The 16180-nt window shown below is 51.0% G+C and overlaps 1 protein-coding gene across 1 annotated transcript in view; it reads right to left on the bottom strand.

Moving 5' to 3' along the window:
- Positions 1-2347: 2347 nt before the first annotated feature.
- The window catches only part of ANKS6 (ankyrin repeat and sterile alpha motif domain containing 6), a 40631-nt gene continuing 26798 nt past the window's right edge, over positions 2348-16180 (bottom strand). The window contains exons 12-14 of the mRNA XM_004677484.2: positions 14351-14418; positions 9105-9221; positions 2348-4754 (exon numbers count right to left, since the gene is read on the bottom strand). Coding sequence (XP_004677541.1) covers positions 4650-4754; positions 9105-9221; positions 14351-14418 — 290 coding nt within the window. The 3' untranslated portion in view covers positions 2348-4649. The remainder of the gene's footprint in view (positions 4755-9104; positions 9222-14350; positions 14419-16180) is intronic.

The following is a 16180-nucleotide window of genomic DNA, read 5'->3' as shown; positions in this document are numbered from 1 at the left end:
AAAAGCTGCAATAGCGCTGGTGTTCAGCCCCCAGTGCAGCCTGCTCCTCCATGGTGGAGGTTCCTCTCCACACAATGCACACTCTCACCATTGAGAAAGCCCCTGTTCAAGGGCTGGGTTCCTGGGGAGCAGACTGAATAGAGATGAGCCTGCAGCTTGCAGTTTAGAGACTAACAAGGGCAGGAAACAGGTATTGGGCAGAGGGAGGCTGGGGACATCCCTGTCCATCAGGTACAGGGGCTGATGGTGGAATCAGGGTCAGTGGAAGTCCATGGGGTAGAGGACCCCTCGGAGCATCACTGGCCGGAGAAGTCCAGGGAGTGGGTGTCCATGCCAATAGGGGAAGCTCCTGCAAATATCGCAGGGAATGCTTTTGATTGTGATGCAAGTGGAGGCAATTATTCACAGAAAGAGCTGTGAATAAGTGAAGCAAGAAGCCCTGCAGCCCTTCAGACAGGAAGCCCAAGCTGGGAAGAGGCCAGCGGCCAAGGGTATGGAGCATGTGAGCTCAGGAGGGTGGGAAGTCCTGCCCTCCAGAGTGCAGCCAGGGAGGGCGGCCCCACCTCACTCTGGGTGCTGTCTGTCAGGCTCTCCAGACCCTGGCTTGAGCGCCCCCTCCCTCCACACCCCTCTGAGGAAGGGGACCATAAGGTGTGTGACAAGTGTGTAGGGGAGAGGAGAGAGGAGGGGATGAGGGAACCTGAGAGGCTTGCACAGTATTGACACCTGAAAAGAGGTCGCAGTGAAGACAGGAGGGTCAAAGACCAGCCAGGTGGGAGAGCAGCTCTCCCTTTCCTTCTTTAAAACAAAAAATGCAGTATGCAACATGCATACACATATACACATATGCGTGTATGTAACAATATATTATTGTATCACTATACAATAATATATGTAATACAAAACTTACATTTTGACCATTTAAAAATATTTTAGAGGTATTAGTTATCACAATGTACAACCACAGTATTTTGTTCCAAAAAGTTTCCATCACCCCAAAGCTAAACTCCCCATTAAGCAGCACTCTCCTGTCCCCAAGCCCCAGCACCCACAAAACTGCTTTTGTCTCTGTATTTCATGGAAGTGGAGTCACAGGACTTGTGGCTGCTGTGTCTGGCTCCTCCCAGTTAGTACGTTTGCAAGATGCTTGAGGCTATAAAGATAAGCATCTCCTTCTCTTCATAGCTAAACAGCATTCTACCACTGGACAGGCCAGTTTGCAGATCTATTCACCTGCCAAAGGTGTCTGGATTGCGGCCACTTCACGCCTCTGTGAACAGCACTGCCACTTGCCATCCACATACATGCTGTGGTTTGAAAACCCGGTTTTCAATTCTTTGGAAATACCCCGGAGTTACCAACTTATTCTGTTATTGCCAAGTTATATCTGAATTCCGTTTAACTTAACAAGGAGCCGTTCCCCTTCCTGTTACACTTTCATAGAAATCCAGGGCTGGGTCTGGCTTCAAAAGTGACCCTGACACTGTGTTTCTCACTTTTGGACTTTACTTACACTACACCCCTCTCCCAAACTTGGGGGCGCTGGCATCAGAATTAAGCAAATGACCGTATTTCATTCAAGCGAATTCTTTTCCTCATACTTTTTTCTCACAGCCCTTCCATGGTTGGTTACTTGGGAACCTCCTAATGCGGTCCGAGCCTCATCCAGCACCCAGATCCCCGCAGCTGCCCTGGATCAGGCCCACCCACTGAGGGGCCCATCTGGGGGCCACTTGCCCTCCTACAGGGCTCTGGTTTCTGGAATGTTCTTCCTGATGGACAGCAGGTCGCCTCCCAGCCTCTTCAGTGTCCTCATTTCACCTTTGAGGGCCCCACAGACTTTGGCCTTGTTCCACCTTCTGCTCCCCAAATGCTCCCCAGGGCTGAGCATGCCACTAACACCCTGATTCCAGAAGAGGTGGAGAGGAAGCAGGCCTGACTTGTGAGAATTCTCTGAAGAACTCTCCAAGCTATTTATAGTATTTCATAAGCATCTCCCATCACTCCAAAATTGTGAACAAGCCCACGGACTAAATATTTGTTTTGTTTTTGGCTGGGTTAATGCCATTTCAGCAATTCTCTCTGCTGAGTCAGCCCAACAGCATGTCAAGAATGGGGATTCCTGAGTGAGAAGTGCTAGCTGCTTTCCAGCCAAATGGCCTGTTACCTGGTGGCCCTGGTGAGGTCAGTGCAGATGCCTGTGCCCGTCACACAGGGAGCGGCAAGGCTGCCTCACCGGGTGATCATGAAGCAGGTGCTGGCACACCTGGGCACGCTCTCCGCAAGAAGTCTCAGTGACGTTTTATGCCACCGATGAGCAAAAATCCAAGTTGAGATGACAAATTCACCATTATTTAATAAATGTTTGGCAAACAGATTTTTCAAAGAGTCAAGTCCTCATATGGGAATAACAATAAAGTAAAAAGAAGTGTGCAATGGTTAGGAACATGGAAACCCACGTAGTAGGGCTGAGCCGAAAAGGTGTCCTGATCCCTCATCAGAGGACAGTGGCCCTGCTGAGGACGCAGGGTCAGCCCAGCCCTCGTTGAGCCATCTGCAGGTCAGGGACAGGTCTCCCTCAAGAGGATGGCCATCCTTGTGCCCACTACTAGCCACAGGAAGTGAGGGCCTGGTGGGGGGTGGCTCACCCCAAGGTGCAGTGCTCTGAGGAGGGAGTGCAAGGGGATGCCACCTTAGGCAGGAAGCTGGAGATAAATGAACTGGGCTTTCTGCCCCATCTCACTACTGGTGATGCTGTGCCCCCTTCACTTCTGTCATCCCTGAGCGCTGGTGACATCATATTCTGAGTTTGGCTTCTCAGCTTCCGGTGACTCCAAGGCCAGGTCTCACTTTAGGCATCATGAACAGGCATCTTTATAAACATTCTTCAAGCTCCAAACTTCTTCAGGGGGGCGTGGCCATTGAACACCTGCTGTGTGCAGTAGCTAGACCTCAGCAGTATTCACCCTCACTGTCACCTGCAGCCTACAATGGTTAACCTCATCCTGCATGTTGGAAACACTCTCCATTCAGGTGCAAAGTTGGCTGCTGGGGGTGGGAAGATGAGAGGACGAAGGCGTGGGAGCTACTGGGTCACAGGGGAGACACCCTGTGAAGTGACAATCGCCTCTGAGCCAGAAAGGGGCAGAGCACTCACCACTCACCACCAGGAGAGGGGGGTGGGCGGTCACAGGCAGGGATGCGGGTGTGGCATTTGTGGCTATGCGAGGAACAGGTGAGTGACCCCGCCCCCCCCCCAAGGAGACCAGCATATGGCAGCAGAGCTCACAGTACAGATAAGGTTTCTGTGGAGGCTGATGTCTGCTGCTGTGTTCACAGGTCAAGGAAAGACCCTGTCTCTAGCTCCCATTAAAAGGCTAAGTAACCTGGGTCACAGAGCTGCCCAGTCCTGGGGCTGGACCTGAGCACCAAGCCCAAAACCAGAACACGAGTGCTTCCCACTCCACCACCTCCACAGGCTGGACCCCATTCCCATCTTCTCTTGCTGTCAAGCTCCTCAAAGTGGGGACTAGTCCAGTTTTGCACCCCAATCCCACAGGACAAGACAGATGAATAAAATTAATTTCCTTGAAAACATTTCAGAAAGCTGGATTTAAAAACACAGGGTGGAAAATTACATGGGTTGATTTCTTTCTGAGGACCCTAATAGCTTCAACAGACTTTAAAAGAAATCCCCAATTTTCTGCTTCTTTGCCTAGACAACTGGAGCCCTGAGGTCCTTCCACCAATATACTAATAATATAATAGGTTCTTCTGCCCCCACGTCAGGAACTCAGGGATATGTGCAGAGCAACACAGAGTATCAGAATGTTATTTTTCTTGATTCCCAATCGTTCAGATGAGGAATCAGAAAGGAGGAGAGAGCCCCCCGCTCCCAGAACACACAGTGGGCTTCCTCTCTTTACCAACGTGAAAGGCTGCCTTTGGCTCTAGGAGAACAATATACACCTGCCTGTTGCCTGTTGCACACAGGGGGTTTAGTCCAGTGCTAGAGCAGACAGGCAAGCAGTAGGCAACCGAGTGGGTGGAAGGGGGTTAGTTCTGTGTAAGGACTCAAGGCAAGCTTCACTGGTCAGGTAACAAGTTAGATGGTCTCAAGGGAAGACTCGGCAGGGAGGCTAACTTTCCACCCATAGATATATGTTACCCTCTAAGTCTAGAGCTCTGGCTACAAAGCCACCTCCTGGACAGAGACTGCCTTTCCCAGCCCCCTCTGCGTCCGGTGGGTCCACACGACTACCAGTAGCCAATGCAATGTGAATAGTGAAGAGCAAGGCAGTTAAGAGGTGACTTGCCTTGAACACCATCCCTTTTCCCTTCTGCCAGCCAGAAATGGACTCTTAAGGCCTCCTAAAATGGCAGGGCCTCAAGATGAAAGGAGCTGTGTCCCTGAATCACTGCTGAAACCACCTGTGGCGCAGACACAGCCACAGTGAGCTGTATGTGAGGATCAGTCTACATGGCTGGGAAGGGAAGGCAGGCGTTTCAGGCTGAGGGAACCATGAGACTTAGGACAAAAACATACTGTGCTTCAGGGAATGTGAAGAGCTGACGGCGGCCAGAGCACTGGTCACATGGGGAAGGCCCTGGGACCCAGAAAGGTCGCCCTGGTGACCCTAGGAGGAGGGTCACGTACAGGGGTTGTTTCCAGGAGCCCTCGTGTTGCTGGCACTGCTCTCAAAGGAAGAGTGGAAGTTGTGAATGGTTTCCTGTAAAATTTGTCTCTCTCGTCCCTGTGGAAGAAGTAGAAAACAGACAGAAAGTCTTGTTAAATATTTTAACCATTACTTCAACTGACACAGTGTTGTTAGGGTTGAATTCCTATTTGAAAAACCCATGGGCGTCACAGGGAAAATAAATTAACCTAACTGAAAAAATACTGAGCTTAATAAAAACATACTGAGTCAGAACCTCCCCCAGCACCCACAGGCACACACGCCAGGGCTGGGGAGGCCCCAAGGTGCGGGGTCCGGCCCCTGTGTAGAGGCGGACAAGGAGCTCAGAGAGCAGGACTGATGTGCCCTGGGTTGCACGGCCTTGAAGGCGCCTCCCCCCGCCTCACACTGAGTCTTTCCAGTCCTCGAATTTCCAGGGAGTTCAGTGGGAGTTCAGCTTCTTTCTACCACAGAGAAGAATTTGAGCTGCCTTTACTCCCCCTTGTCCAAAATATGTCAGATTCCTTTCACAGTGATCCACTTCTCATCGAGCCCCAACCTCCTCACCCCCAAATACATGTTTTGTGATGGGAAAAGGAGGAGGATGTGGGTGTTTCTTTAAGTCCACAGAACATCTGCTCTGAATACTTGGTCCGGAGGTAATGTTAACACAGAGGTTAAAAACAGAGACTAGAATCAAACCGCCTTGGTTCAAACCCCATGTCTCCCAGGTATTAGACCGTCAGTAAAATACATCATCTCTCCAGGCCTTGATTTCCTCACCTATAAAACAGGAATCATAACGGCACCTCAAATGTTTGTGCTGACAGTGGACGCTCTGTGGACAGCAGGAGCTGACAGGTGCTGTCCTCACAGGGCAGCAGTGTAGATTAAACATGTATTTTTAGGGCAAAAAATAAATGTACTCAACAAGTAAAGTAAATTAGAAGTCTCTGGTAGATTGCTCCGTGCTAGGAGGGGGGTTCAGGCGAACCTGTCCTGAATGAGCCTAGATTTCAAACTTTTTCTTCTTTCATTTCATGGACTCGCCATGGCCCTGGGAGGAAGGGGGCAGGGGTCCTCGCCAGGTCCCAAGCAGAGCCCTCTAGTGGTGACAAGGCCTCCTACACACCGAGGCAGAAAGAATTCTTCACACCAACTGCTCCCAGTCATTTGAAATCCGCTGGAAACACTCAGTCAGGGTTCCATCATCACAGCCCGAAATCACCAGGGTGGGGGACGAGAGGACTGAACCCCTACTCTACTCCTCACAAGCAGAGGTCTCCAGATGCAACCCCACTGTGCTGAGTTTCCCTAGCTGCAAATTGGGGAGAATCACACATGCGGGGGCTGCATGAGGTTCAACTGAGAATGAAGGGACTGACTGACACTCTGTAATCTGTGGCAGGCTAGAAAGCGAATTCAAGAGAAGACCGCGCGTTATTAACCCAACCGCAGCCTTAATTGCCTGAGAAATGAGGTCGGGTGAGCCAGCGCACTGTGTCCTAACCTTAGGGGGAGCCAGAGATGAAAACATCATGGTTCCCTGCATCCACAAGTGACTGAAAAATCATTAATTGCCCTTTAAAAGCCCTGTGTTTCCAAAAACAAATGGCAAATAAATGCAAAAACAAACAAAAACCCTCTCTAGTAGTAAAGAAATGCATATTAAAACAAAGTATTCTTTTTGATCTATCAAATTAATAAAAATTAAAAGATAAACTGATACTACTCAATACTGGGGAGGCTTCAGGGTCCCTGGCACTTATGCTCACAGCTGGTGGGATGTCACTAGCTCTTTCTGGAAAATAATTAAGGATGACACACCATATATGCTGATTTAGACTTTTTGACCTGGTAATTCTACCTTTAGACAGCTATTCCGAGCAGGTAATTAGAAAAACTCCTACACAAAGTTGTCCACTGCCACACTATTTATAGAAAGTTTGCACATCTATATATGCAACAAACAGGGATTCCACCCAAAAATTAATTTTAGTACATCTGTGTAAATGTATTAAGAGTTCCTATTGACACACACTACAGCATGTTTAATGTTAAGCAAAGAAAGTAGGATATAAATTATAGATGCAAATTTGTTTCAGCCACAGAAAGAAAAACATTTGGCACAAAACACCGCAGCGTGATGCTCTGAACAGCTGTGGCCTCTGGAATCGCCTGGCTTGGCCGAGTGGTGCTGTCAGTGGGCAGGACAAAGGCCAGGTTCTGCAGACCCCTTGACCGGCTTATTAGAAACACCAAGGCCACTTGACTGGGAGCTGGTCAGCTGGGCTCCCAAGGAAGACCATTGTTATGGACTGAAATTTTGTGCTTCCTCTCCCCCGACCCAATTCACATGTCTACCCTGAGCTGAGATGGTGTTAGCAGAGGGGACCTGGTGCAGGTGATCAAGATTAGGTGAGGTCACAGGGCAGGCTTGCAAGGTAAAATTACGGCCTTGTGAGAAGAGATTGCTGACAGCCTGCTTCCCTCTCTTCTCTGTCATGTGAGGATGCAATGACAAGTTGGCAGTGTCATGTCACCACATTTCAACTATGCCAACACCCCGACTTTGGACTTCCAGCCCCCAGACTGAGAAATACACCTCTGTTGTTTACAAGCCTCCTAGTCTATGGTTTTTATGTGGCTGAAGCTCAAACAGCTACTGATGGCTGGCTGCTGCTTCTGCTTTTCTAGATGGAGCTTACTTAGTAGAGAATATAGATTGCTATAGAAATGGATGGAGAGACATGAATTGGAGAGACAATGAAGAACAGGTTCCGGGAAGTGCTAAGTTGAAGGAAAAGTGTCTTCATTTGGAGTGAGCTCAAGATGTCACTTCATTTACTCTGATGAAGACAGTTAAGTTGCCCAAGATTCACAAAGCAGCTCAGTCTGTCTTCTTGTTGTGATCTTGGTCTAAGGAAAGAGGAGGCCACAGCCACCCAGGCCAGAGGGGACTTTCTGCAAAAGTAACTCACTAGCAGCTACCATCGACCAAGCCCTGCCCAGGCTAAAACAGCACTCAGCTCCTGGCCTGCCTTGCCTGGCCCTCACAGACCCTATATCCAGAAACTTTTCTGTCCTTCTAACTCAAATGGACCCTGCTTTCCCTCCCCACCTTCCCCGCCCCCGGGTAAAATCCTCAGTCCTCAAATACTGAAGCAGCGCTCACTGAGTTACCCTGAGAGACCACCTCATGGCCTACAGACAGATACTAATAGCGCAACAAAAAGCCACTGCAATCCCAGCGGGCCCGTGAGGGAAGCCTCCACGCAGCGTGGAGCAGCTCGACTATGTGAGGAAGGGCTGGGGCCGAGGCCTCCCTCCCCTGCCCACTGGGTGACCTGAGGACACACCCGGGACTCTGCTCCCTTACAGCAGGACTAAGTGAGGCCTTCCTCTCCGGGCTAACTGAGAAAGTGGATGCCAAGTGGCGTATGAATGACAAAGTGCCACTTGGACATTTACATGCCACTAGGGTTACAGTCTATGTCCACAGACTTATACGGACCTGCTCGCAGGTCTGTGCGTACAGGCCTGGATAGAGCAGTCTAGAGAAAGAGCCAAAAAACCACTCATGCTCACTGACATGACCTCATACTGTGAAACAAAGCAGAAGAAAAGGGGAAAGGCAGAGATGTCCATGACAGTTCTGTTGACAATTCCAGACATGGTGCTACTGTCCAACAGGAGGGCCGTGGGCAGGCAAAGTGTAAAAAGGCATCAGGTCAACAGCTATCAAACTCTGCTGCTGCAGTGACAGAAAACGCACCCTGTGTGAGGGGAAGGAGCAGAAGGCAACTGCAGCCCAGTGGCAACAGTGCACCACATCTGACACACAACCACAACCACGTCTGAGAGCGCATCATGGCTGCCAGCACAACCATGTCTGGCAGCACAATCACGGCTGACGGTGCACCACATCCGCAGGTGCATGGTGACTTGCTGCGTTTATTTGTCTTTTGCATAGGTGTGCCAGCAGGGAGAAGGTACTGTGAGTCTTTACTTTCAAAGATGAAACAGGAATTTGACATTAGGCAAGAATGGGGGCAGCCAACAGCAATGGTGACTGACAGCTCTGTGTGTGAACACTTCAGTCCCGGCAACCACCCTTCACCTCACCCTACCAGTGAAGAAAGTGGGGCTCAGAGCGGGCCCTGACTTCCCCAGGGTGATGCAGTGACCCAGCCTGTCTTAACTAAGGACTGTGTCCAGAGGGCAGTTTCGTTGACTCTAAGGAGAGAGTCAACTATGGGAGAGGGCTGAAAAAAGAACAGGAACCCCTGGGAGGTAAAGGTGTGTGTGGTGGGAGCCCAGAGAAATGAAATGAGAATGGGGAGTCCTCAGAGACGCCGAGGGCCAGGATCCCAGCAGAGGTCTCAGCTGTCTGAAACAGGGGTGCGAAGGGAAGACTGAGAACAATACCTTGCCTGCGTTCAGTTCAGAAATCGCTGCCAAAATCTGCTGCCTGGACCCATCTGTCTTAATGCCCAGCTCCTGCAGGTCGCCGTCGGTGAGCGTGAGGAAGGCTTCCATATCCACCTGGGGAGAGAGAAGCGGGATCTGCTGCCATCTGCTTGACGCCTCACCTCTCTCTGCCTGACCACAATAGAAATATCATGATTATGAGCTATTAGTGCTGTTTAGTAGCTTTTTAATGATGATTTACTACTTCCAATTCCTGACTCACCGCTGGAAGTTGAGTTGAACGTTCGGCTTTAAGGACCGACTCCCTCCACTCCAGCCCCGGGGTTTCCAGGACAGGTGTGTTTTAGAAGGCCCCTGAAAATGAAGCCAGCCAGCCGTGTCCCTGAGGGAGCAGCTGAGGCAGCTGGAGTGGCAAGAACCTGAGCCCTGCTGTTGCGAGTGACGGCCTCTGGACGGTAGCTGAGCAGGGCTGCCCAGCGCCGGGGCGGGGGGCACTTACCACGCTGGCCCCCGCTGCTGCTGCCGCAAGAGAGATGCAGACGAGGAATCACAGTGATAACGGGAAGGAGCTGAAGCCGCAGGAGAAAGGGCCATGGGGGACTCAGGTGGAGAAGGGCTGGAAGGGGGCACCTCATCGTCCTACACTGTGGCTGCCAGCTGCCGGCTGCCGGGAGAGAAGCCCTGCAGCAGGCAGCGTGGCATGTGCCTCAGCTGCACAGTTTAAATCCTGCAGCGTGCACCCCTAAGGAAGGCGGCAGAGGGCAGTGGCTCACGAGGGCAAGCACACCACAGCGCTGGCTGCCGGGGGCAACAGCCACAGGCCCGTCTCAGGCAGGGTGCTGCGAGCCAGGCATCACTGCCAGGTGAGGCAGGGGAGACCCAGCACTGACAGGATGCACAAAGCACGGCATAAGCAGGTGTCTCTCCACCTCCTGTGTGGAGTCGGGGAGGCTGGACACAGCAGTGACCTCCTGGAGTCCTCTAGCCAGTCAGTGGCAGAGCCAGGATGTGAGCTGGGCTGTCAGGGGCTCCAGATTCCTGGCTCCTCTCCACATGCCACCTCACCTTTAGAATGCTGCAGCTGGAGATTCATGGGTCTCCCTCCTGGGGTTCCCTAAGGATAGCCATGCTAATATGGCTCCATTCTCCCTAAGCAGCAAGGCTCTGCCACCTGCTGGGCCCTCACAAAACAGAGCCCAGCCACAGTGCTCATCTGGAAGAGAAGGCCACAGCTGGAGGCAGGGTCCACAGCGGCCAGACAAAGAGAGCAAGGTCACCCTGGGGACCGGTAGACAGGCGGTCAGTTCCTACTTCCTGCCTGAGAAGCTGGGCAGGGGTCTGACCTCAGTGCCCCCAGCTGAGCAGGAAGAAATCTCTCCCCACTTAATTTACAAGGTGGTTGTAGGTGCTGTATTGAGTTTTTAACCAAAAAATTCACAAACTGTGTTCAGAAATTAAAATATTACACTTGGATGTCCATAGTCCTGTTGTCACTTAAACTTTTGCAACAATGAAAATGTGCAGTTCCTGATTTTATAAGCAGGATTTAATATTCTCTTACAGACAATGAGATTTTTGAGAATTTTCTAAATTTAGAATTTTTCTTCTGAAAAATTTCTGTCTTCCCTTGCCTCTTTTATCAGTCACTTTACTTTTCTGGATTTAAAAAGGGTATCTTGGGCCCTCCCTGGTGGCGCAGAGGGTTAAAGCACAGCACTGAGAAGCTAAAGCCACTTCAGCATGAGTTCTATCCCTGCCCTGGAGGTGACCCACATGGCGCAGCAGACCTCTCCTGACCTGCCCGCTGCTCCCCTCAGCAGTGTACTTTGTCGATCGGCCTGTTCTGCTCCCCACTCTGTCTCTGGTGAAGCCTCTCCCCGCCTGTGAGCCTCGGCCTGTACCCCAGTTCTATATGCACAAATAAATAAATCTTTTTTTAAAAGAAATATCTTAAACTGGGTTTAAATCCAGAGAGAAGGGTCTGTACCAGTCTAACCTGGACTTCTCCCCAAGACTCAGACACCCCCCTCCTCTGACTACAGAACGCTTCCTGCATCTCCCCAGGGCCTCACGGCTTACAGGGGCCCAGAGGCTGCATAGTTGGCTGATGTGCCCTACCAGACACTCCCCTCCCTGCAGACCCAAGCAGACTACTCCTGCTCCCGGGCCAGCCCCTCAGCACTTCTCCAATGACTTCCCATGTCATCTTGGATGGGGTCTCCCACCTAACTGTGTCTCCCTCTCGCCACTGCTTCCCACCAGCCCTCATGCTCTGCAGGGAGGCCAGAGACCTTTCCGTGTCTGCATGGATCTCCAGCCAGAGCCGCCAGGTCAGGTCCACACAGTCCAGGCCCCGGTGGTCAGCGTCCGCACTGTCCTATGGACCAGCTGGCTGTGGCAAGGCCCCACCAGGCCAAAGCACCATCGACTCTCCGAAGGAACTTGCTGCCTCTCCCCAGATGCCTCTCTAGCCTTGTCCTCTCTTCAAAGCTCAGCTTAATGCAGCTGTGGTTCCCGCTGGCCCTCGCTTTGCAGACCCCATTGCTAGGCTCTGGGAGCATCTTAGGTATTCCTGCGACCTCAAGAGCCAGACAGGGGACCTCTGGCAGAAGGTTGAAAGGGGGCAGAGACTACAGTCGTGCTGTTGATATGAATAACACAGTACTCGTCTGCTTCCCCAACCGAAGTGACTTCTCAAGCGCTGTCCTCTGTCAACCATGGGGACTGCTGGACACTTGCGGTGTATTTTAGATGGAGAGCACAGACACCGAATTCTCCTCCTGCGAGAACTTAGGAAGCAAGAGTAGCAGCAAGGAGAGAGAGACACCAAGTGCCCTTTCAGTGTTCACGCCCGCTCCTTTTAGTCACAGAATACCACTTTCAGCGGGGCACTTATGCACACAGCTAGGACTTGCTATTCCTAGACTTCCTGCGCATATCAGTACGAGAGGTAACAAACTTCTGGCCAATAGGCAGCAGGAGGCTAGAAGGTGCTCAGGGAAATCTCCAGAGAAAGGAGAGTGGGTGCCCTCCGGCTTCCCCGCCCACCCTGCAGCCTGGAATGTGCATGCGACCTTCCTTCCGGGCGTTGGTAAACACACTGGACTCAGAAGATGAATGCTGCCTGCCTAGGAGAGGTAGAGAAAAGAGCCAGAAGGCACCTCAGTGACTCACTTCCAGGCTTTCTATGTGAAAAATAATCTCCTACTTTAAGATACCAATGTTTAGGCACTTTTCAATACATGTAGCTAAATCCATGTTGATACAGGTAGAAAGATGAAAATTATTAGTCTATGTTCAGTTTCAATGTGGCAGGATAAAAGCCTGGGTTAACATCATTCTTCTTCCAAAATTGCAGGCTAAAAAAAAATAGGGGGAAAAACTATACCCTCTCTGGAAGCGTCCCCTGCACAGGGCGAAGGTTCAAGGAGTTTCTGAAGGGACTAAGCCCCTCCCACCACCACCAGTGAAGCTGTGAGGGCTGGGGGAGGGTGCAGGATGCCAGCCTCTAAGGCCTCAAGGGACACTGGGCTGTGTGTACACATGAAGAGCAAACTCCACCCCAGAGAGGACCAGGGCCAAGGGGTCAGCAGAGCTGGCTCTGTACAGGGCAGGTGTTGTCAGGGGGACAAAGGCACTGCCTTGCTCGGCTCAGCTCCCTGCCCACTGCCACCTCCGGCCAGGCCTTGCCTCCCTGACCTCAGACACCGAGGAGATGTCCGGGTGGGTGAGTTAAGGCAATGGCGGATCTACCTGGCCAGCACTCTCCCTTTGCATCCAAACTCTAAAAGCTGCGAGGGTCAGCTGGGGCACACCTCAGAGCTCACATCAGACAACTGCAACAATCTGAGGGGGGGTGTCACCTTGAAAAAAGGGGGAAAAGTCGAGAAATCAGAGCACACATGGCCTTGTGAAACAGATCTAGCTCGAGAAACAGAAATGCACCTGGAGCCAGGTTCTCCACACGCTCCGAGAGAGCTTGGTACACGTGGCGCAAAAGCAGGAGGCCGTCAGGAAGCCGGACAGGTATCGTGGTGGTGAGAAAATCACTGCTGAAGTTTGAGATGTTGAGGAGCAGAGGGAACAGGCAGGGTAAGGCAGAAAAACAAGCCCAGGAAGAAAGCCACACACCCCCTCTGTTTTTTGAACTAGACCTCAAACACCTGAGTTGCATCTCAAGCTTGCTGGGGACCATGAGAATGTCTCTTGATGGCTGCTGTAATTCTGAACATTGTCGTGCACTAAACTGGGGACCAGAATGTTCTACACAGTCATCATCCCCTGGTACTAACGGGCATGCAGAGGAGTTTTATTTGACCAGAATGGTAAATTTTTTAACAGCTTATTGAGATATAATGCATCTATCACACCACTCTCCCACTTAAAGTGTATAATTCAATAATTTGTAGTACATTCAGAGTTATGCAACGCTCACCATACTCAATTTCAGTACATTCTCATCACCCCAAAAGAAAGCCCATTCCATTAGCAATCACTCCCCCACTCTCCTCACTCCCTTCCCTGGTAACCACCAATCTACTTTCTGTGTCTACAGATTTGACCACTCTGGACATTTCACACAAATGGAATCAAACTCTATGTGGTATCTGAGACTGGACTCTGCTTCTTTCATCCAACCTGCAGCAGTGTCAGTATTTTGCTGTTTCTGCCTTTTAATATACTCCACACGCTATTTACCCAATCACCAACTGATGGACATCTGTGGTGTTCCCACCTTCCAGCAATCGTAAAGAACACTGCTGTGAACATTCATGTACAAGTTTTTGAGTGGACATAGTTTCAGTTCCCTTGGGTGCATATCTAGGAGTGGGAATGCTGACGAACTGTCAAACTGCAGTACAACAGCAAATCTTCTAAACTTTCAGGTTCCTACAGATTCTACACCTTGACATGTCACAGATTCATTAGCATTTGCGATTCACTCTCTCATTCCTAAAAGCCCCATCGCAAACCCCCTTCAACAAAAGTATTTTCAGGACAAATAGAAACTTAACAGGATAGAGCAATCCTCAAAATCACAAAATCTTATCATAACAAAACAAGCCAGAAGGTCTCCAGGATCTCACTGGAGTGAACAGAACTCAATGTGATGAACACAAATTCTATTTCCTCAGCTGCCAGGTGAAAAAGATGGGTCTAGGCATGCAGAATGGAAACCTATGTTTTGAGGCAATTTTTTTACAGTATGATTTAAAAGTGACATTTAAAAAGAACATCCTTACCTCTTGCTCCTCAAAAATGGGCTGATATTTCTCAAGCGATAATTTCTTAAGGATTCCCGTCAGTTCATCTTCAAGAGGGGAAGATGTTAAAAAAAAAAAAAAATTGGAATTTGATAAAATGCTTAAAGTAGTGGTATTCAAATGTTCATAAAACAATGTGAATCAATTGCAAGAGAAATTCTCTAAGAAACTCCAGACAGAAGGCAGATCTGAGCTGCACTTCTGGGATGAAGCTGGAAGCGTCCGGAGGCGTCCAGAGCCGCTGGCCAGCCATTCAGCCTGGTCTTGCCACCTCTCACCAACATCTCCCCAAGTCCCAAGTCAGGTGGCAAAAACCAACTGAGGTGGTCTGTGGCCTGGCAGACTCTCAGATGGTTGTGCCCAAGTTCTCAGAGTTTCCGTTGCTAAGACTGCTAAGACTCAAGCTGTGCTTTCTGTCCAAGAAGTTTGAAGTGACAGTGTCTTGACTGACAGTAGCTGCACTTGCAGTAAATGCTAATGCCAGCGGGTCCTTGGCCAGGCACGGAAGAACTTGGGAGAACAGGTAGGCACTGCAGGAGAGAGCTGTGTCCCAGCCAAGTGAACAGAGGCTGGAGCCAGCCCAAAGGGGAGAAGGATGCGTCAGGGTGGAACAGCAGAGCCAAAGGAGCACAGAGCAGCGGCAAATGGGATCTGGGGGAAACAACATAACACAGCAGGGGGGATAAAGAAAGGGAACAGACCAGGCTCTGAGGGGCCTGAAGACGTAATCATGCACACATTTAGTAGGGACTCACCAGACTGCCAGGCACTGAGGGCTCACTAAAGTGTACAGAACCCAGGCAGACAGGCCAAAGTCTGCGAGCAGAAAAGAACAGGCTGGGGGAGGAGGGGGGCTGCTGGGAGGGGCTGTTCTGTCGAGGCTGGTCAGGGAAGCTGTTTGATGAGGTGACATTTGAGGAGCGAGTGTGCAGATATGAAGGGAAGAGCCAGCAAGTGCAAAGGTGCTGGGGCAGTAGGTGCCACTCAGAAGAATAAGCTGGGGCCAGGAGGCCTGGTTCCTTCCCGTATTCACTCACTCATCACTCAGCAGTGGCCACCGATATGCCTTCTGCGTGCGGGGAATCAAGGAAGGCTCGCCCCGTGGTGAAGGAGCCCAGTGACTGCAAAATTCATGATGGGTGACAGCTCTGCACAATGAGCACCCATCAGGCCCAGGGGCAAGGACGGTCCTTGGTGACAACACCCTGGCAGCCCTCTCCCTGTCCCGTTTCCAGATGAGGAAGCGAACGCAAAGGGCCGGCGCCACATCGCAGGTGCGGTCCTGGAGCTGAGCCACAGCAGAGGGGACGCATACCCATGGTCCTGCCCAGGCCTGGGCTACACACCTGCCCTGCACTTTTCTCACTGGTGGTGACAAGTGCAGAGAGGGCAGCTGACCCAGACGGACAAGGCACCACAGTCCTGAGCTCAGATGTAGGAGATGAACGGAGTCTCCAGCCACTGTGATTTTATGATGCCAGTCGCTGCCCTGACCCATGCAGTCTCCCAACAGTGCTGTGCTGGCAGGTGTCTCACAACTGGGTCCTGGGAGGGGGCGGGACGAAGACATGTGTGCAGGTACAGACTGCAAAGCCTTGATGGATCTATGTGTGCTCAATGTCTATAAAGTAATAAATCACACAACACTCCTGACCACAAATCCCCTGTGGGCGATGCTTTCACTGCATTCGCGCACCTCACTGAACATGCCTGTCACTCTTGCCCTCCCCTGTACCCACAGCCAAGGAGTAAGGGAGGCCTCACTTCGCCAGGGTTGCCAGCGAAGCTCAGAGGCTATCACGGAGGATC

The sequence above is a fragment of the Condylura cristata genome, unplaced genomic scaffold (assembly GCF_000260355.1).
Source record: "Condylura cristata isolate star-nosed mole 26May11 unplaced genomic scaffold, ConCri1.0 scaffold00006, whole genome shotgun sequence".
NCBI lineage: Eukaryota > Metazoa > Chordata > Mammalia > Eulipotyphla > Talpidae > Condylura > Condylura cristata.
Note: the sequence above shows the minus strand (reverse complement) of the source record. Positions and strands in the feature narration are given on the sequence as shown.